This window comes from Acanthopagrus latus, chromosome 16, assembly GCF_904848185.1.
Source record: "Acanthopagrus latus isolate v.2019 chromosome 16, fAcaLat1.1, whole genome shotgun sequence".
In the NCBI taxonomy this organism is placed as follows: Eukaryota; Metazoa; Chordata; class Actinopteri; order Spariformes; family Sparidae; genus Acanthopagrus; species Acanthopagrus latus.
Genome location: NC_051054.1, coordinates 12,075,963 through 12,098,191, shown reverse-complemented (window position 1 = coordinate 12,098,191; position 22,229 = coordinate 12,075,963). Strand labels below are relative to the sequence as shown.

General features: G+C 43.6%; 1 protein-coding gene across 2 annotated transcripts; it reads right to left on the bottom strand.

Annotated features, from left to right (window-relative positions):
* Positions 1-16: 16 nt before the first annotated feature.
* On the bottom strand, positions 17-18,721 carry slc35f4 (solute carrier family 35 member F4). Of its 2 annotated transcripts, none has more exons than XM_037071749.1 (7): positions 17,996-18,721; positions 3,250-3,550; positions 2,946-3,165; positions 2,732-2,857; positions 2,418-2,610; positions 1,590-1,679; positions 17-1,028 (listed from the first exon to the last, which is right to left on the bottom strand). In XM_037071749.1, exons 1-7 carry the CDS (start codon positions 18,411-18,413, stop codon positions 787-789), a joined length of 1,590 nt encoding a protein of 529 aa, XP_036927644.1. In that variant the 5' UTR covers positions 18,414-18,721; the 3' UTR covers positions 17-786. The 2 variants fall into 2 exon arrangements, with proteins under 2 accessions (XP_036927644.1, XP_036927645.1); XM_037071750.1 differs by lacking the exon at positions 17,996-18,721 and adding an exon at positions 7,486-7,698.
* Positions 18,722-22,229: the final 3,508 nt, after the last annotated feature.

Below are 22,229 nucleotides of genomic sequence, written 5' to 3'. Positions count from 1 at the left end.
GGCAATGGTCCTGAATGCAAAATCTATTCTAATCTTTAATGTCTTAGGAATCATCTTTGCTGAGCTCAAGTAAATCAGACTCTGCTGATTTAACTTGATGAACCTGTGGAACTTTGATACTGATTTGGTCAACAAAAAAAAAAAAGAAATGTAAAATATGTTCTAAAATACCATTTAAGAACTTCAGATTCAGCCACGTACATGTGCTCACCTAGTAACCACGACAATTGATAACACACGGCTATGAATGTGGGGTTTAAGTCTTTTATTATAAAACCAAAAGAGCCTGTACATTACGCATAGTATAATTGCCATTCTTGTATATAATACTATTCAATAAGACTTAAAATAATACTCTTATTGATACAGCTCTAAATAAATATCATAAATACATATAAGATTGAGCCAAACTCGCCCTGCCAATATTTATATTCACAGAATACAGTCCGCAGAGCAGGTCAGGGGAGGACACACAGCTCTTGGTTTGGGGGCGTGCAAGAACAGGGGCTGAGCGTGGCAAGTACTTCAAGAAAGTAAATAACACTTTCCACCCTTTCAGTTTTGTAAGATCCATAAATGTTCTCTGTTCCCCCTCCTGCAGTGAAGTGGTGGAGACTCTGAAGTGTCTCCCGTTTTAAAATTCATGAAAATACTCCCTGCCTTCCTGATAAGAGAGTCCATGTGGACTGAACACCCCGCCACATCTCCCGGGTGGGCAGTGAGGGAACATGAGCAGACACAGCTTCAAGACTGGTTAACAGAAGCTACTAGCAGAGCTTGGCCGTGTCACGCCAAGGGAATGGAGACAGCGCCATTTGCCCGACTGCGGCTTCGAGTGTTGACACTGGACTCCGTGAGCTCCTCGCCGTGTTCCTCCGACTTCTTATCCGCGATGTTGGCCAGAAAACGCAGTGTGACCGAGTCCCACTCCTCCGGCAGCAGCAGGAGCAAGAAGCCTAGGCAGATGATGCAGGTGGCTGCCAGACGCACCACGCTGAAGATCACCTCATGTTTCAAAACATCCACAGCTGCAGCAGGTGAAAGGAAGACAGGAACAAAAGAGGGAGCCAATGCGCAGGGCAGGAAAGGAGGGTGGGGGAGAAACAAAAACAAATTGAGATTAATTACATAAAGTAAGATAAACCACAGGACACCGCGGCTGTAGGGGATGAGTGGAGCAAATGCGCCTCGTAATCAGCACAAGGGATCCACTTTATCCCCTGTGTCTTTGCGGTCTGGAGTCCGGGGACACGTTGGTGTAACCCACTGACCTTCATATAGTCCATCATGGTTAAAGAAAAGAACCTGTCTGGGCATTTAGTATCGCCTTGGCAACCTGATCCTCCCTCAGCGAGAGAATAGTTGCAGGGTCTGTTTAGGCACATTGATGATTAAGTTTCCAGGATGAAAGCGGTCGACTTGCTGTGTAATCTGTTTGCTACAGAGTGCTGACCCCTCAAGACAAAACCACAGTATGCGTGGCCACTTACTCTCATTTTCACAATCATGTTAATTTCCAGCATAATAATCAAGACATAATGATCACGAAATTGGAGGTAAGACTCGAACCACATAATCAAAAAACCTACCTGCATTGCCTGGCACACTGAGCAGTGTCCCTATGGAGATGAGAATGGGGTATGTGAGCACTACGCCAACGTGGACCAAGATGTTGAACACTGTAAAAGACAGGGAAGAGGTTGAAAACATGAAGGGACAAATTAATTACAGCTGAGATGATAAATCAATAAAGCAACATTTCCACCAGCGAAACATTTCCTGGGACTAGGAGCCTATGGAGGGACTCGGAGGGCACTGCCTTCTAAAAGTACAGGAACTTTGGGGGTGGGGCTTTCAGTACTGAGCATTTCTGATTGGTCGAGTACTTGAAGCATTTCGTTTCAGCCAGCATTTTAAAAAATCTGCTACCAAAATCTTTTTTTTTTTTTTGTTCATTGTGGAAAGAATACGACATGGCTGATGATAAAACCCAGACATGCCTAAGCCCGCGCATTATTGTTCTTATTTGCACACAGAAATTCCATATATAAAACTGCCCTCCCTTTCACATATATTAGTGGACTAATTTGCCCAATCTTTCCAGGTATTTACACTGAGATATGCAACAGTCTTGTAAATTGTTGAATTGTTTTATATGCATGCAACCAAAGCCCACTCAAACGTAATCACTCAACACTCATCAGACTACAATGGACTTCAAACGGAAACCTGAATGCTTCAGATGTCTTTTTTAAAATCTCTTAGCTGGGACTTGAGAAATTGCAATGGCAAATTAATCGAATATGAAGAAGTTTAGTTAGCTACAGCACTAAAATGAGTTCAGAATGCTTGGTTAGTGTAACCGATGGGTGAAACCATAATCCTAATTCTCCCTTAGGATGTGTATGTGCTCTCACCCAGCCACAGTCCTGCCAGTCCACATAAGTATCCCCAGGGCAGTGAGGACAGTGAGCCCAAGTGCTCTACCCTGGTGAAGTAGAGGATGAGGGGCACACAGGAGATGAAGATGAGATTGAAGAAGCCCATCGTGGAAAGGAAGTGGGCCACCTCTCCAAGGTTTGCGCTGCCCAGAAACATCTTGAACAGCACCTGGATGTCGAGGAGACAATTGGGTGTTTCATCAGCATCTGAGCATCGGTGCAAGTATTTACAGTCAGTGTACCGGCAATCACACAAATGGTTCGACCTGCAACATGCTTGGTGGTCTCACCTTATAGAGAGCTGATGTTGAAGCCGAGCCCACAGCCAAAGCCACTCCCACAAAGGAATCGCCATGAAAACCGTCGGCATAAGCCATCATCACAATGCCTGTGATGGCCATTATGGCTGCCACAATCTGCAAGTAAAGATCCAGAACCATGAATCAGTACTCCTCAAACAGCCATATAATGTGTCATGATCATTGGTGGTGTTTTCATACAGACCCGAACACCCATGAAGCGGTCCTTGAGAACGATCCAGGACAAGAGAAAGACAAAGGCCTTGTGGCAGCAGTAGAGGGCGGAGACATCAGTGGCGGTCAGCTTCTTCAAGGCCAGCAGGTACAGGTAGTTGGTCAGTGTCCACAGGATTGAGAATGGTGCTGTCCTCTTCACCAAAATCTTGAGAGTCATCCCATCCTCCCCGAAGAGTTTGCTGCACTCCCTGACAAAAGGGACAAAACACACTAACTGTTTTTGAGAAAATCCAGCAAGGCAGATATTGTTTATTGCTTTGTTGGCAGTTTACCTGAATTTCTGTATGGGGGTCTGCTTGTCCCGTGTGATGACCATGTGTCCGGAGTAATAGATGGGGAAGAAGAGGATGTTCCAGTTGCTGCTGAACCAGGAGATGAAGAAAGGACAGGAGAACGACTGGAAGGTCAGCTTAACCACCTGGGTGGTGCCCACCCAGGAGGAGGAGACACACAGCACCATCAGCAGACCACCCAGCACCTTCAGAGCTGCGTTGGTACATGTCTGATAGGACCGGCTCTCTCCGCTGGTCTCACTGCCTGGCGTCTCCGCATGAGACTCTGAACCGTCCTCTCCTGATGGGACACAAAAGGAATAAAAGACAGTAAGAGAAAAGGCATTGCAGCACCTCTCCATTTAGCATTTTCTGTATGTTTTGTAGTATAAAAGGATGTAGCTCTGTGTCTCCCTGGCTGATGTCCAGCACATAAGCGTATTTATTGATCTATCGCCCTCAGTCATCACTACCACCGTTTGCACTTCTTGCTGTAAAGGCACTAATGCATGAGGCAAGGCTTTGGTAAAAAATGTGTCAGGATAGCATTGTGGCTGCGCATGTCATAAATAGCTTTGTCGCCTCATGATGCAGCACGTACTGTACACCCATAGTCAGGTGTGCACAGAAACCTGATGCCCAGAAAGCAGGAGTAAACCTAACCACATGACATTCCTCAAGAAAGTCATGTCAACCTTGGCAGCCACTGTTTTCATTGTTTTCACTCTGCTCACGATCCAGCTACAAAAATGACGCCTTTGGGATGGATCAGAGAGGGAAACTGAGAATTTTATAGATAGATAGATATAATTAGATAGATAGATAGATAGATAGATAGATAGATAGATAGATAGATAGATAGATAGATAGATAGATAGATAGATAGATAGATAGATAGATAGACAGATAGACTTACTGACTGCATGAGTAAATGGCTTATGGACCTTAATGGTGCTGTATAATATGTGAAGTGCTGTGTGTGCGAGCGTTTTGTGAGAGCTCAGATCCGTTCTTTAACTTTCAACAGCGTGATCAATTTACACCAGGGCAGGAATAAAAGATGACATGTGCTGGATGTCTGCTGCCTGTGCTCTCTTTGCTTGCTCAGCACGTGAAGCTCTGCCATTCCCACCACGAGAGCCCTGCAAGCACTGAAACTTGCATCTGTAGTATCCCCCATCTACATCAGTGGGGCATCCCGCGGGTGCTTATTATTATATCTAACAGTCTTTTGGTTTGTTATCTGCAATGAGATCTCATCAGGAAGTCAAGCAATGGGAGTACGAGCGGCACTCACTGACAGGTTTGATGAAAGCAGATTGTGCTCACATGTAAATAATCCAGTGTGTGGAGCACAAAGTCTTAGATAAGCTAACGCCGGTAATGTAGCAGTTTCATCTCTGTTTAAGGAATTTATACTGATGTGGTGCCACCTTGTATCTTCTAAAGTGTATGTGTCCAATCTGCTGACTGGCCACAAAGGGAGGAAAATGACACTTTTCCAGGAAGAATACTTCTTCTTTAATTGAGTAATGTAGTGAACAGTCTTGCCAAACTCACTTGATAGATTGTATGATGAGATCATTGCTGGCACCTAGCGAGAGTAGCAGTAAATGTTGTATGAGAGAAAGAATGGTAAATATAAAGTCGCAGTCACATTAGTGCAGTGCTGAAGAAAGCAGTCAGAGTACCAACACCTCAGGCATAAGTCCTGCGTTTGAGAGCTCAATTAAGAAAAAAAACAGCAGTATTATCCACTAAGTGCACTTTAAGTAAAGTAAAAAGTATTCCCCAGAAAATGGGCCCCTGGGACACCTATATTATCAGATTTTTTATCATCAGGTTGTCTGTTACTGATGCATCAATGCATAAACAGCATTTCACTTTTATGTGGCCACCAAATGTCGTGATTGGTTACACATTATTTTTAATAGCCTTTCAACACTAACTAATTTGAATGTGACTCACAACTAAAGTTATTAAGTAAATATGGTGGAGTAAAAAAAAAGAATTATACTTAAGTAATGTACTTGAGTACAGTTACTCATTCATCACTAGTTATTCTTAATTTTGAAGCAAAGATTTTCATTTTTAAAGCAAATATATATCGGATCCAAATATTGGTCTCCTCGATTACTAAAGGTTATAAATATGAATGTATTTATTTGTAATTCTTTGTGTCTTGGACAGGTTTTTAAATAATATATGAAAAGTTTAGAGGGATTTTTTTGTTTGTTTAATTGAAACTCTTAATCTATTAAACAGAGATTGTCCCTGTCAGGTAAATGTAGCAGAGTAACAACTACAATATTTTATTTTGAAATGTAGTTAAGTTGAAATTTATAGCAGAGTATACGAGTAGATGTAATTAGTTACTCTCCACCACTGCATCAGTGCAGCACTAGCCTCGTTTAATCCACCATTGCAGAACCACACTTCCTCACTAACAGCACAGTGTTTGTAGCAAAAGAACAAAAAAAGCTTTCATGTATAATTTAGAAAACCTTTAGTAGCCTTTCCAAAAAGTGTGAAACCGATGCTGCTGCTGCTGCTGCAGCTCATGATGATGATGAAGTCAAACTCAGTCCTTTTTTAGTCCTGTTCACTTCATTATAGACTGTTTGTGTCTATAACCTCAAAAAATCTCTCAGAAAAAACCCTCAGATAAAAGGTTTCACCTTACAGTATTTCCCAGCTGGGAGCAGATCTGGTATGTGGTGAAAGCAAAATGTTCAACACTGCTACAGTTTCTTTTCTACTGGATCATCGAGGGATTTGGGCTAATTAGATTCTGTCACAGCAAGGATTCTTAATCAACCTAATGAGCCTGGTGGTTGCTAACTGCAAAACTGAGATCTGAAATTTTCTGCTAGAGAGAAGCCACTCTTTTATTCTTTTATTTCCCTCTCTCTCCTTCTCCCACCGAGCTAGGTGGTTCGTGTTTCGTGGCGCTGACAAAACCTAAAGCTTTTTAGCGTTGCATACGGGCTTTTCTGTCCCGTGGTAAGAGCCACTACAGGCCAACCTGGTGCCAAGATGCAGTAATATTATAACTCTACTATTCCCCCGCCTCATAAAAGCAGCTCTCACAGCCAAAACTGGATTCACATAACAGACAGTGTTATTGCTGACTAATATATTGCTGCTAAAAAGTTGCAAATGAAACAATAATCCCTGATGTGTGTAGGCTCGGTATTGCAGTGAATTACTCCACTAAAAGTAGAAGGTGTGCTGTCTGAGGTTAATCTCAATCAACTTGGACTAAGTGCACTTGTTTGGAAAACTGCTCAAATCAGCAGTCTTAAAGTGATTAGACTTAATAATTGAGCACCAGCTGTCAGAAATCATTTGGTGCATAATTATGAGCCCAGGTTTCCTTTAAAAAGGTTTTTGTAATTAAGATGTAATAGTGGTAACAAATGCCTTAACATTAAAATATATCCACAAGTACACTTAGAAGAACTGCTTAGAAAATGTAGGAAAGCTACATACATATATATTAAATGGAATAATTGAGTCGATGGCCAGAAAAAGGACATATTTGAAAGCATGCCATTTCATTACAGAAATCACTGTACTGCATTCATTACTGGCACCAATCAACAGAGCTTATCCACTCTGCGTGACGCAGTACGCCGCTCGAACCTCACATTTCAATCCATCCTGTGTTTTATCCCCCGCCACTGACGCTGCACGCCAGTGACATTGATGGATGGGCCCCTGCTCAATCCAATATGAAGCTCACAGCCACGTCTGCAGTGTTACAGGCAGGCTGACTGCAGGTCAAACGGCATCCAGTATTTATCTAAATTAGGTCAGAAGATGTGGCATGGACTGTTCATGGTGATACTACATGAAGGAAGGAGAGGCGCAAAACAAATACAGCTACGTCTGCTGTCAACACATAAAACCTCTTAACTCTGCCAGCTGGAAATGGGGATGATACAAATGTGGGTTTTCACAGCATCTGGAGGAAAACTGCCAAAAAGTCCTTGTGAAAACAGTTAAATACAATTTCTGATTCTGATCTAACACATGCAGCATAACAGTGACTGAAGTAGAACACATCACACCATTTGTATTTCATGTATATCTGTACACTGAACATGGGAATACTATGTTGACATCAAAAAATAAGAGAAAAGTGCTTCATAGTTTTGAGCAGGCAATTTGAGCGAATGGATATAAAACATAGTTATTAGTATAAATTGGGCCTCTCTGATTCTCTCAGTTTACCTTCAGAGATGGGGCAGGTCAGAACCTGAGTGCTGTACGAGCTGAGGGGAGCTACACGGGCCGAGTGCTTCTTCATCCTCCACTGGCGGCACAACACACTGTCCTTCCCTGGGAAGTGAATGTGTGTGTGAGTGTGTAAGTGTGCCCGGGCTGCTGCTGTTGCACGCTCAGCAGCTCCTCCTGCTAGCTCCGTGCATCCTCACACTCCTGACTCCTCCGCTTCTTCTTCTTGATTGCCCCCCCACCCACCCACCCACCCCTCCTCTTCCTCCTCCTCTCAGGTCTCTGTCAACTCTTCTGTCCTCTTCACAGCGCTCCGGTCCTGACTCTCCGTTCTTCTCCAGACCCGGCGCTCAGTTACTGGTTCTCTCTCGCTGTCTGTCTTGATAGTGACACAGCTGAGTGGAGATAGCTCAGTGGAAGTGCAGTGAAGTGGAGACTCTACTGTTGCACTGTCATGCCGTGATCCAGCGCTGCCACTGTCTCCAAGGGAGACTGAGCTTCAAGTGTGTGTGGCATGGCGCAATCACTCCCCTCATCTCTTTCTAACCTCCCCCCCTTCTTCTTTTCGCTGTCTGTCTCTCTCGCTTTTTCCCCTCCTCTTCTGTTGCTCCACAAATCAGCAGCTTTGTTTGGAAGGTAACCAAGCAGCCTGGGCTAATTATGCTGCCTTAGCTGCTGCCCCCTCCCTCTCTCCTTCCTGCTCCTCTCTCTTTTCTACCTGACCAGGCTCTTCTCACCCCTTCCTCTCTCTATATATACTCTTGTCCTCTGTCTTCCAGTGTCTTTCTCTCTCTTCTTGGCACACCTCCTTGCTCTTCACTACTCCTTGAGGGTCGGAGCTCTCCCCTGTTGCTTTCACCACTGCAGCATTAACACGATTGAGCCCTGACAAAAGCGTAACCATCACAAAGATGTAACAGTCCTAAATGTAGACTCTGTTATCCAAGAGGCCATAAGAGGGCATCTGCCCACACTTACACCCCCATTACACAGGCACACATCGCTGCTACCCAAAGGATAACTCCATTTCCAAAGATGGAGTAAAGGAGACAGCAGTACAAACCAACCCAAACAACAAGGAATTCATTTTCATTTTAAAGAACTACATGTGTTTAAATTGTTATGTGTCATTTGCAACTTTAAGTTAAGAATGATACCATGTATCTTAAGCACTATCTGAAGCAAACTCCTGTATATTTTATAGGAAATAAGGTACTATTTATCACACCAAACCCCTATGATTGGTGGAGGTAAGAAGACCGAAGAAGACTCTGCTAGACTGGAAGCTTATCTAACAGCAGCATTTGGATCACTTATAACAAACTATGTCAATAACCTGACACCTGGAAATGTGACGTTGCTGATAGGAGATGTTACTCCTCTCATAAGTACAGGCAAAATCAGCAACAGCAAATATTCCCCACCCATTCACTTCCATTCACTGCGAGCGTAGTGGCAAACAAAACATTCACACCCGGTGATGAAGCCTATTGGCATCCTGGAGTAAAACTTTGGTGCAATTGGAGCAGCAGCCAATAGCGAAGACGTGTGTGTGGACGAGCCCTCCAATGCACTATAAACCAGAAAATTGAGTTCTATGTCTCTCATCCTGCACTGCCAACATTCAACACCCGCGGACAACGGTTATTTATTCATAATCTTTTATGGCGCCATTATCTGTTAGTACCTGACGCTGTTGTTGTATTCCTTCAGTGTGAAAAAAAAAATAAAATCCAGTCAACCAGTGATTATGAAGCATGAGTGAATCAGCTGGTGCCAATGAGCGAATGCAAACGCAGCTTCGGAGCTCTGCCTGAACAAATGCCATCCATCATTACCTCAGCTGTAAGCACTTCTGATCGGCGCTTCTTCACTTGTATTTAAGCAAACATTACTGCTCAGGACGTTAATGACCGTTGATGGGGTGTTTTTTACATTAAATATGTATACTGTGATGACTTCAATACTTTTAGAATGCTTTTGCCAGCACTTTGGGACAGTTGAGAGAAACCATCTCATCGGTAGCCACCGTGGACCGGAGGAGGGTCAGCCTGGGCCATGATGTGAGTCACACTAGGGACTGTGGTCTGGAGTTTCCATCTCAAGGAAAGCCCCCGGACCATTCAATCTCGAGCTGTGGTTTATCTACCTGAGGGTTTAATGGACCTGCATACTGCTGGGGCCTCTACATCAACCACATATCAGTGTCTAGTGTATGCGGTCAGACACATGAGGCCTTGCAGCCTGTAATATAATCTTAAAATAACCTGTGCTATGCTATGCTCACCCTTTCACTGGCAAAATCAATACTAGCCAAGCCCGGAACAGCAGAGAAAGAGAATGTAAACATGCAGTCCAGTCAGCGTAATGGCTTCCATCTGAGCTGTTTTTTTTTTTCAAATAACACTAAATGATGCTGTTTTGCAGTCATGTTTGCTCTCATTATATCAGTGTCTCCCAGAGCCCCCTCCCTTCCTGTCCGTCCCTACTCTCCAAAGCTCATCAGCCAAAGTTCTGGCACTTGTACAGAGAGCATAGCAGATCAGAGTGCTTCTCTGTGCATTCTTCAGGCTGTGAGAGAAAAGCACAGTTATCATTTGGCTTTTTTGTTATGATGGAAAAAATATGCAGGGCCACGTTCCAGTAACACCATGGAAATGTATTTGTTTTAGCGTTGAGGAGATGCTTTGAAAGAGCAACTCTGACAGTTTTTTTAGGGACAAAATGCGAGCACATTCATTTCTCTTGGTCATTCATTGTGGCGGAGCGAGTGTTAATGCCAGTGCTTGAAGTTGAAGTCATGAGGCTTGATTAAAATGTTTGTGCATTAAGTGTGTGATGCAAGCACAGCTAAAACGCATGTTTGGTCAGGCGTAAGTAGGGGATGAGCTGGTGGGTATGGATCCCCTGAGACGAGGAGGGTTAAACTTAAAAATAGCTCTGCTGATGAGTGGAGCCAACCGCTAGACAGGGAGGGGACAGAAAAACGATCCAGTCAGCAGCACAGCCCAGGATGCTAATCGCCAGCAGATTAAGAGAAATACCTGGAGCACGGCAGGGTGCCACAGGAGGCCACAGTTCACTTACACATATTAGACCAAGCCCTTAAAGTGATTGATTGTTTGTTTCTCTACTGTGTGCCTTTAGATTTTTAAGAATTGGTAACCAAAGCTTAAAGGGACAGTCCACCCCAAAATAAAAAAAAAAAACAACAACAACAGATTTTTACTCCTAAACTAGCAATAGACAACTTTTGATGACACCATATGTGTATAGATTGGTTCGCTATAAATCTTGCTTTTACGATGCTATTTAGTCCGCTGGACATGGACCAAAACAGGAAGAGGCATTGTTTCTCCAGTTCGTTATCCCCAGGTACAAATGAAAGTGCAATAGAAAAGAACCCTACTGATGGCAGAGGCAACGGATGATAGAGCCTGATCTGTTGTCTCAAAGTCTGTTCCCCTGTTGATGTGTGTTTCCCCTTACCTCTGGGACTTGACATGTTACTGGAGTTACAGAAGAAGAGTAGTGATTCAAACCCAAACAATGTTTTCCAAACCCTAACCCTTAGTATTATTGCTGCCTTTAACCTGACCAAATTGCAACCGCAAAACAAAGGTCCAGTATGTGTGCTGCTGTTTCTTTCCGTTTGGGTATAAGGATGTGCTGGTATCCATCTAGATTGTTTTCGTGCTTGGTGTGATTTGTCGAGTTTTGGAGTCTTTGCTTTGCTTTCTCTTGAACATGCTGGAACTAAATGGCACTGTGGTGCTCAAAATGCCCCTCAAAAATACCTTTGAAAAACTCATCAGCAATGTCTCTTTCCAGAAATCATGACCTGATTACTCAAAATAATCCACAGACCTTGCTGCGAGCAGTTTTATGTCGTAACTACACTTTCTACCAAACTACACTGTAATACTTGTGCTCATGACAGCACAGAATGTAAATATTAATCCTCCTCACCTGAGCTGTAATGTTAGTATAGTTAGCATAGTTAGCTAGCCTCATGAATAGATGCATGCTTCCATCTGTGTGCTGACACAGTTGGTGGCTGTAAATGAGTAGAAAGAAAATGCTTCCTACATGAAACTGCTCACACCATGGTCTGTGGATTTTTCTGGGTCTGCATTTCTTCGCCGCTTTGAGCACCACAGGACGAGTGCCATTTTCGTTTCATTGGAGAGAAGGCACGCATGTCTATGGCTGACCATGTCTTGTTTGTTCTGTGAACTGTTCCTTTTACATGTCACATTTTTGATTTTTTGCCAGCTCCCAAATTCAATTTTAAGCAGCCCACCAGTGTCATATCCAACTCACTTTGGGTTATAACACTAACATTTAATCACATCACAAACCACAGCTCTAAAATGATAAATGATCAATTCCGCACTAACAGTTTCAACCAAAAAAACAAACATCAAGACCTTATATAACCTAAATAGGTCTAACTCCAAACAGGAAGCTGAGTGTATATAGCACAATGGTACTATTTCATCCCAGATCAAAGCACAAAATAGTACAGCATCCTCTCTTTACCTCCATAGCAACAGTGGGCCTCCTGTGTACTGACGCACTGAACCAATTCAGGTTCTTTTGTCATTTAGATTAATCAGTGGTCCTCAGTTGACGGAGCGGGCACCTTTGTCTTTCGTCCATCTCTTTTGCTCATCACATCTCAGTGAGGACCAGAAGCAGAGAGGGAGGATAGGAGATGAGAGACCGAAGCGTGAATGACATCTGCAGCTGATTTTTGCTGTAGTGACGACTGCGTGTGAATAAAGTGCTGACCGCTAGGTGTGTAGTTTCCACTCACTGGACCCCACATCATCAACTCAGCTCAGTGTAGTTAGAACACTAGTAGATGAGGACACCTAGTGGTGAATGGAGAGCTTTACGTGTGTACGTGCTGAACGTTTTTTTTTTTTTTTTTTTACCAGCAGTGGGAGTGGATGGACATGGCTGGATTAGTTCATCATGGGCCTTCAGGGCATAAACACCTTCTGTGTAATGGGGTGTAAGATTTTCCCATAGGAGTTAAAGATCTACACTTCTGCCACAGCGCTATTTATTGGTCATGTAGTACTGTATCACTGTATGTCAGCAGGTTCCTTAACATTTTGGCTTGCCCAAGCTATTCATTTTTTGCGCCCCCATTGTGTATTTGTGTATGAACATACACGTTTCCAGACTTTACAGTGAATTAAACTGTATAGCTGCTTCATTATTATTGCCTTGAGACTCTTTTGCTGCGATACTGCCTGGCCTAACCGTGCCTAATTTAAAGTTTTATTAAACACGACTTTATTTGGGAGTAAATCCACGGTGAGCACAATATAAACTAAAATAATTGAAGGGTAACGTCAGTATTTTTCAACCTGGACCCAATCCTGCCATGTTTTTGTGTCCAAGTGACTAACGGGGAGAACATTCTTTAAATTTGGTCCAGCTGGCAACCCAGGAAACAGACTGCAATGTAATCCCTGCGTGTAATTGCACACCATCAAAGTCAATCATCAGCCATCAATGTAAGGTGCTTGTTTTTGCCACTGACAGGCTCCGACTGTTATTCTCAGTGTCCATCAACATTATGAGAAGGATACAAGCCGCGTGGTAGAATAGGATCATTTTGGTTGAACCAGAAACAGTTGCTTGTCATTTTATTGTCACAAAAAGACACTTCGTTAATAATAATAATAATAATAATAATAATAATAATAATAATAATAATAATAATAATAAAACTCTCCAAATCATCTCGGTTTGTCTTTCCACTTTTCGGTCCAAATGAACCATTAATTTAAAGCACTAGATGTCTAGACATTTATTGCCAGAAAACTACTTTTGATACTTTAGTCTATCTCATATCAGATGCAGTAAGTGTTTTACTTAAGTACTATTTGTATGGCTCAGAGTTTCACTTTTACCAAAGTAATATTTTAATACAACATCTTTACTCTGACTCAAGTATGACCTCTGGAGACTTTATATAACACTGTGGGAAAGCCGGTGTCCAGTGATTTGGAAGAAATAACACTTCAACCTCACTTTTTTTTAGCAACTTGAGTTCAGTTTTTTCTTTTGCAGACAATAAGAGATGATACCACACACATTTACTGCCCTTTGTTTCATTGGCAGATGTAGAGGGTCACTGTGTTGTTGTTGTTGGATGCACAGACCACTAGATGGCAGTGTTAGGCTGCTGACAGGACTGTAAGTGCCCTCAGCATCAGGGAGAGGCCATTACAAACCTTTCACACATTGTGCCCTTCTGTTATGTCATATTATTTTTGGATTACAGAGGATTCCTCGGAGGAGGTAACATTCTCAGCCATGAGGCGAATTTCCGCAACAAGCCACAACATTTTTGTGTCCTGACACAACAACATATGACCAACAGCACAGTGACGTGAGTGCAGGTCAGCAGTTATGTAACGCCTGTGGAGGAAATATTGCACCCATTACTTGCAGGGTGGGGTATTTTTTCTCTCATTCCCAGGAGCATGTGGGACCAGCAGCACTCCAGGAGTTGCTCAGGCAAATCTCCCTAATATCCCATTCAACGTTAGACTGGTTATAAATAGCACCGAGCGAGCAGGCATGGGAACGGGCCAGTCCAAAATAACTGCATGCACGTACAGAAGGCCTGAGGCAGCGTTTGAGGAGGAAAGTGAAGATTCACCTGATGTAAACACTGGACCTGAGACGAACACAAACGCGTCCACAGACACGTCTATTCTCTTTTCTTTCCAGACTTTCTTTCCAGCCAAACATGCCCTTAAAGAACACCCCATTGTGATAAATGCCCGTTTATCAAGCCCTTCCCTCGATGTTTTCCCTTCTGAGTGCCTGCCTGTGCAGCCGTCTTGCTGTGATGCCAGCGGTGAGCACCACAGGCACAGTGTTGAGCGGGACTGTCACTAGAAGTACCTGTCATTCCTACTGCACTGTACCTGTTTACCCAGCGGGGGAGCGTGACTGCACTACACACTCTTCCAAACAGCCTTTTTCTAAATTGCTTTTTTTCCCTCAAACAAGGTGTGCAGCAAATGATTGGGGCGGCTTTATCGAGGAGGTGCTGAGGAAGCGTTTACTGCTACGGATTTATAGTCAATTTCATCCCAGTTTTTATTGTTGCTCTAACCTCGCTTGTTTTGTTTGTCTTCTTCCTTTCATATCGTATCTCTTTATGTATTAGATCATAACCTACTATATATATATATATATTTCAGCCCGGCCCCTGTCACGAATGTAGTCCATAAGCCCCCTTAGAGGCATCTTCTAATTCAACGCAGATGGCAAGTGGCAATAATATACTGGCAGCAGAATTTTACTAAATATATCATTACCCCAAAGGCCTGGCAGGACGAGCCCACTGTTCTATTTAGGTTCTCCTTTGTCTCACCCTTTATGGCAAATGAGACCCAACAGATTGAGTGACCCAAGTTCAGCAGTGAACGAAACAAAGGAAACTGTGCTTCTCGGAGGAAGCGTGGAGGACGGCGGGCCTCAACACACGAGCAATTTTGGCCAGCGCGGCTTCACAGTGACAGCACCAGCAGCGGCATGTTTAATAGCTGTGCAAGCAGGAAATATGGTGACAAGCATGTTGCCCTGAGGAAAACCTTCTGTTGACTCTGGCATGCACAGAAACCAGTTGACGGATGGATTGAAGAAACACAGGGCTACAGATGGCATATTTTATCGGGGAAATGGGAAAACACACCTCTCGTAATCGAATACCCTGCTCTCCACTCGCAGATACACTGTGGCTGTTACAGGCTTGGTACGGGGTGCTCTTACAACCCACACCTGCTCCTTATACCTGAAATTACATCACAGATGACAGCCCATCTTTCATTTTCCTGTGCGACAGTCTGCAGCAGGCAATGAGATGGGACAGAGAGAGGCCTGTGTGCTGAGAGCTGGGGCTAAAACTAACAGCAGTCTCCTTTATTGATTAATCTGCTAATCACATTCTCGACAAATCGCTTGGTGCGGTCAAACGTTTTGTTTTGTCCACTGCACCAAAGATAATCGGGTCACTGTCATGTAAAACAACAAAAATCTTCCCCTATGAGAAGATGCAACCAGGCGATATTTTTTGGCGTTTTTTTGCGAAATGTTGACACGCAGATAAACAGGTAAACTCGGGGCCATTTCATTAACCAATGGGCCGCAATGAATCTGACCTAATCCAGTCCACGAGATCCAAAACTGATTTTAAAAGACGTTGTTTACACATTTTTCTGATGCCAAAATCTTCACCTTAACGACAAAGCTAAAAGCCTAAGTGCTCACTCTGAAGCGGGTGCATGAGCTTGGTGTAAATAATGTCTTTTCAACTCAAGCTGGGATCTTGTGGCTTGCGGAGAGATTTTTCAATTTTTCAGTCTTTTTTAATTTTTTTTTTTGGCTTGACAACAAGTCCCCATCTGGAGAATGCTGCAAGAAGGTTTGTTTTGCCGTGAGGCTCTAGAAATGTTTTGAGGACTTCGAACTTTTTCACTTTCACTTGTCTCTCCATCGGCATGAGGGTGAGCAGACAATGACTGGAAATTTAACTTTTGGATGAACTTGTCCTTTAAGCTTAGCATGAATCCTATTAATTCATGGGTGTGTTTTCAACAGGGCTGAGAACGATGCGCGCATAAGGCGATATTAGATTTCTTAATTTGCTCGGTTATCAATTTCAGAACCGCGGCCAAACATCTCGTCTTGTAACACAATAGCACTGTCATTTCAAAGGCCCCTGAACTGTTCAATCTCTCTTCAGTTCCGACTTTCAGGAGCCCCTTGTTGATCAGCCATTCCGCCACTTGATTGGTATGGACACGTGGATATTTTCCCAAATGAAAGTGTGTGATTGCATTCACGCTTAATCTACTGCTACTGACACCCCTGATAAACAGGAGGCCGTTATTGAGAGACAGGCTCATTTCCCCTTCCTCAGCCTCGATCTAAAAAAATCCATTGAGGTGCTCTCAGCTCGACTGAAGGAGCCTCAGCTGGAACCGCTCTTGATTGAACGAGGCCCCCATCTGCATACGCACACATTTTCCCCCGGAGACTTAAAACAAGTGTGCGTCAGAGTAAATGTGTAATGTCGCTGAGGACAAACGCTGAGTAGTAGGTTTGGGGAGTAACACTGTAACACCGGCAGCACGTCTCTCTTACAGAATTCTGTTTTCATGTCATGAATATGTGGTCAGGCTTTTATGTAACAGCCGGAAGGAGACGGGAGGGAGTGTGTGCGTGACAAGCCCAGTGCTTAGGGGTGAGGTGAAACAGCATCTGAAACACAACCTTAGACAGCCAGTTAGAGCCTGCTCTGCACACCTTGCTTCATTACCATAAGGCCATTTGTAAAACCAGTAATTGGCCACGCACCAAGCATTGCAATATTGTCTTCCCCTTTTGCAATCCCCACGGGCACTGACAACACTCAACCAGAGGGGCCAGATTTTTAAAAATCATCCCCTTGAACAAAGTGCATCATCAGCTTTATCCTCCAATCCCAGCCATTGTCTCCTTGTCAGCAAATCTCAGAATATTGCTCCACCAATCAAAGCCACATCGACAAAATGAGAGTTATGGAGGAGCTGAACGCACACAAGCGCTGCCATATCTCCAGCACGATATCAGCTAGGCAGCTGGCTGCACTCACATGCCTCAGCAGAGAGAGCCGCTGTGTTTGTCATGTGGGGGAATGGATTGTTTTAATTAAACATTCGGGGTGTAATTGAGTGTTTGCAGGAGTTCAACAACATGAGTGTTTGATGTGGACGACATGAGGCGACAGTTTAAACAATCAACTTTGAAATTGAATTGGAGAGTGGCAGCATCAGTTGTGCATGACACTTTGCTGTGTAATTACAGAGCCTGGTGGAGTTGGATCTGCTCTCTCTCTCTCTCTCTCTCTCTCTCTCTCTCTTGTTGTCTCTCTCTCTGTCTCTCTCTCTTGTTGTCTCTCTCTCTGTGTCTCTCTCTCTTGTTGTCTCTCTCTCTTGTTGTCTCTCTCTCTGTGTCTCTCTCTCTTGTTGTCTCTCTCTCTGTGTCTCTCTCTCTTGTTGTGTCTCAGAGAGATGGATGGGCCAGAGCATCCAGTGTCCAGCTGATACTGGCAGTGACTGACATTCACGCTGTCTCATAATAGCCTTAATTAAAATCCAATTAGTTGAGTGTGTAAGAGCGGATTTTTATTTATTTATTTATTTATTTTTGCAACAGCCCAATTAGAATGAAAACTAATTTGCAAGGACAGAGGAGGCGTGCGTTGTTTCTTTCTCCACGCACCACTGACGCTGCATCACCTGCGTTTTTATTCTCTGTGGCTATAGTAAAAAAAAATACTCCTAACATATTTTACTACCAGGATAAAATCCAGCTCTCTTTGACTGACGCGATCTCACACCTGGCAGAGGCAGCCGTGAGACTGTCGCATCACCCCCACCCCCTCAGCATCCCATCAGCATACTTTGTTTTGTTTTTTCTTTTCACTCACTTCTATGGCTGGAGTAGCCCGGGTTGTAGCCGTAGTAGCCGGTGATCCTCAGGATCCGGTCCTCGATGTCGTGCACCCCGTTGGCCGTCACTTTGGGGTTGCCGTCCGCGAGCGCAGCGCAGCCGCCGCCGGCCGGCGTCGCCTTGCCCGGCAAGTGCGTGTTCTTCAGGGGCTCCAGAGCGATGCAAGGCTGGTCTCCACTCTCCAAAACACTCTCGGTGCTTATCATCGTAGGTCCGAGCGGACAGGGAAGAGAAGTGAGCGGGGGTGAGCCCCGATCACCATGCGAGAGACCCTCCGGGGGGCTGCAGCAACAATTAGCAACAAGGCGAGGACATCCGGAGCCACATTCACATTCCTTCAGTGATGCTCCCGGACGCAGAGCAAGGTTATCAAACTCCAGGAGCCTGGCGGACATGAGACACTAGGGGGCGTGTCACTACTATCACATGGCTCGGATTCAATTAGATGAAGGAGGAGGGCTGTAGTCAGCAGCGAGGGAGCAGAAGAGACAACAGTCATTACAGCCTTTACAAAACAAAAGTCTTCATGGCATTTCATCTTTTCCCTCCCCTTAGATATTCAGTAGAAATAAAGCTCCTGCGGTTTTCAATAACAAAATGTCCCATAATATCTCTGTAGTCTGCCTGCCCTGTGTTGTGATATTCATTTGTGTGTATTGAGACTACTCAGGGGTATTTGTAATCTGTTATGGTGGCAGTTTAATTCAACATTAAAGGAGAAGTTAACCCAATAATGAAAATTCAGTCATCGTCTGCTCCCTCATGATGGAATGAAATTGTCACAGCACTTGCAGATATTTCTGCTGTCGATCATCTAATCAATTGACTGAATAATTTGTGCTTCTGTTGACATTTACGTCGAAGATATTGACATTTAAGCATCAGTAGAATTAGTAAACATTTAGGCCATTTAAACCTTTGAAAATAACCAATGAACAGCAATTTATTATGTCATTAAAGGGTAAGTTCACCCAAAAATGAAGTAGTTTGGGACTTCTTTTGAAATGTTAATCACAAAACAATGGGCTCCATGCTACTTCTCCAACACAGCCCAAGTCTCCAGAGGCCCCGTGACAATGACGGGAATTGAAAATATGGTGGTCACCCAACACGCAAATGAATGTTGCACGTTAACCCTTTTAACTGTGCAGATATAATTTTTAGCTTAGATATCAATAATAATCAATAATGTCATAGCTTTCAGAGACTTGGATTACACCATTTTTTTGTTTATTTCCTCTCTTTTCTTTTGATGTTTTCTTACTTTTTTAAAACAAGTCCCCATCTTCTTCAGTTGTTTTGGAAGATGCTGCCATGCTGTGTTTTTTTGGAGCTCCGGAACATTTTATGGGTTGAAAAACTTCAGGTCTTTGGTGTCACTGTGATGTTTCCGTAATATTTTGAAGTGAGCTTCATTGATCCAAAAACAAGCTTTCTTGCTCCTCAATATCAATCACTGATAGAAAACCAGAATCTAAAATAGGCATGCACTTCCACAGCTGTTGATAGAAATTAAAAGGTCACAGAACAAATAAGTACCAGCTTTCAGCTTCTCATTTAACACCACACACAGAAATATCTGAAGAGGAATTTATTTTTGAGACACTATTTTCAGCTTCCATTCACTGTCTCTTCCTGGTCTCTGATATCTGTGGACTAATGCCTCCTCTGATCCCACAGTGATGTCTCCATTTGTTGTATTCCATAAAATATGAATGTGCTTCAGAGAGAAAACTGGTACTGGTTTGTCTGACACTGGTTCACAGCTGCTGACTCCCCCTCTGCACTTGAATGTGGACTGTAAGTGTTCCAGCACATTTCCTGTTTTCCTTTCAGTGTAGTACAATAGCTTCCAGATTATGAAGTTTGTGCACATTATTTTATGCCACACTAAATAAAGTTTTTTTCTTATGACACTTATTGTGGCTGTGAATTTTACTCTAAAGTAAAACCCAGAACAATCTCTTTTCCTCTCTCATCTCTTTTCCTTGGCCACAGGTTCTCGGTCTGGCTCTTGGAAGCCCCACTTGACTGGATCCCCCAGCTTGCAGATGCTGCTTGAAATAGGAAAAAAAAAAAAAAGAAAAAGAAAAGGAAGAAGAAAATCTTAAAACTGGGCTCCAAATCCAATAACACAAGATGCAGTATTGCAGTGTCTCTCCGATACGCCTCTTTCCAAGTCCTCCACTCTCTGTGTGAAATCGATTCCCAGTGTGTGGAGAATTTGCGCCCCTGTTGGCATTGTTGTGCAGACACATGCTGCGGTTTATGATGCCCTTGGACGCCAGAAGTGCTTCCTCCCCCTCTCTTACTTACTGAACCAATCTCCACCTCATGTTCTTTTGTTTCAGTTTGCTCGCGCTCCAAAGCACTTATCTCACACATTCAGTTCAGGGACAGCTTTGTGGCTCCAACAATGAAATGCCAGTGCCCAGAAAGTTTCTCCACGCCTTTCGGGAGTCGCTAATTTATTATTGGACACTTTCTTACGAGCCTGTACAGATACAGTCCAAAAAAAGTTTTTCTTTGGTCGCCTACTTTTGTCGCTCTGTATAGTTTATGCAACACAAAATGTAAACATCAGAAGATTATGCGTTGGTTGCTTTCATTCTTTCATGTCGAAAGGTACTTGCCTGAGTTATTATTTTTGTATCAGCTGCTAATGCATTCATGAGGAATTCAGCTCAAAGGGGAAAATTGCTCTCCGGCAGCAGCGGGCTCATTAAAAGTCTTTGCAGCCGTAACCCGCATTAAGGAAACAGTTCACGCATGAGCGGTGACAATGCAAGTTCTGGCTTTTTAGATCTTAAATGCGCGGTCCTGGAGTGCGCGTGAAAGTGTCATCATCGTCAAGTGATCTCCATAGAAATCATTCAGTCCTCGGAGCGATGTCTTAAAAGCTTTCGTGAAAGGCAGATTCATGTATCTTCTTTAATATCGCCTGTAATTGTCCCCCCGCCATGACGATGGAATGAGGCTGACTTCAATCTCAGACAACATGATTAGCATTCAGAGCAATCCCCTGGACACAAATCGCTTCCCCTCACCTTCCCCTGCTCTAACTGCCTCTATTTCAGCAGGAGAATCACAACCTAAAACTCCAATTATCATGTGCATCAGAATATGTCTTCTGTTTTAAGATCCTGGTCCTGATTTTGGTGTATTTTTCAGAGATTAAAGGAGCACTATGTAGTTTTGACGAAGAAATTCAAACAATATGAAAAGACAATGTGAAAAAAAACTGAATAGTACACCTTTAATTGAATGATAGTTTGACAGCAATTGCCCCCAACTCTAATAGCTCACTGAATCCTCTCCTCGGCGTTCGTGGTGTAGGAATTCAACCAGAAAACATAATCCTTTGCCTAAGTGGAATAAAAGGACACACCGAGGAGACAATATGTCCCATGTGACTCCATCCCAGGCCAACCCCGGCGCACCAGCACCCCTCACAGAGGCTCGACAAGTCACCTTAGAGATCAGTGACTGGCTCCCCAGCCACTTGCTGTATAAATATTCAATGTGCACTAAAGATAACCTGGCCCGTGCAGCGGGGAGAGAGAGGAAGAGGGATGTTGGGCAGAAGAAGGGGTTTGTCATTTGAATACAGTGAGCGCGACTGTGGCAGCCGCGTGGCACGTTGGCCTGCAAAGGTCACGTTTGAAAGCTTATTAAATATTTCATCGCTTTGATCAGCGTGTCTCGCTGGTAATGTATGGCTTTAATTAGAGAGAAAGAAGTGAATAATAAACTAACAGGATAAATTATGCCATCGGTGCAGATTTACAGGATGAATAATCACATTTTTTTTTTAAGCGAAGAAAGCCAGAAGAACACTCTCTTCCTGCAGTGGACTCTCTCTTGCACAACAACAGTGCATGCTGCTGATTTCACTCTCTCTCTCTCTCTCTCTCTCTCTCTCTCTCTCTCCATTGTGGCTGCACGATAGATAAAATATCATAATGTCCTTTGAAGCCTTACATGACCTTTCTTTGTTGTCTCCATGCGAAGGAACCTGCTTATGAAGTCTCGCGGAGCACTGAACGGCCTCTAGGGTTTCCTCTCCGTCTCCCTCCGGCAGCAAAAAGTTGATTTGCCTCGAGGAGGTAATTGGCGAATGAGTCCGCTTGCTCTCTTTCGAGCATGACAGTCCGCACATAAATAAAATATACAATGACCAGACTGCATTTTTAAAAATAGACGACCCACAG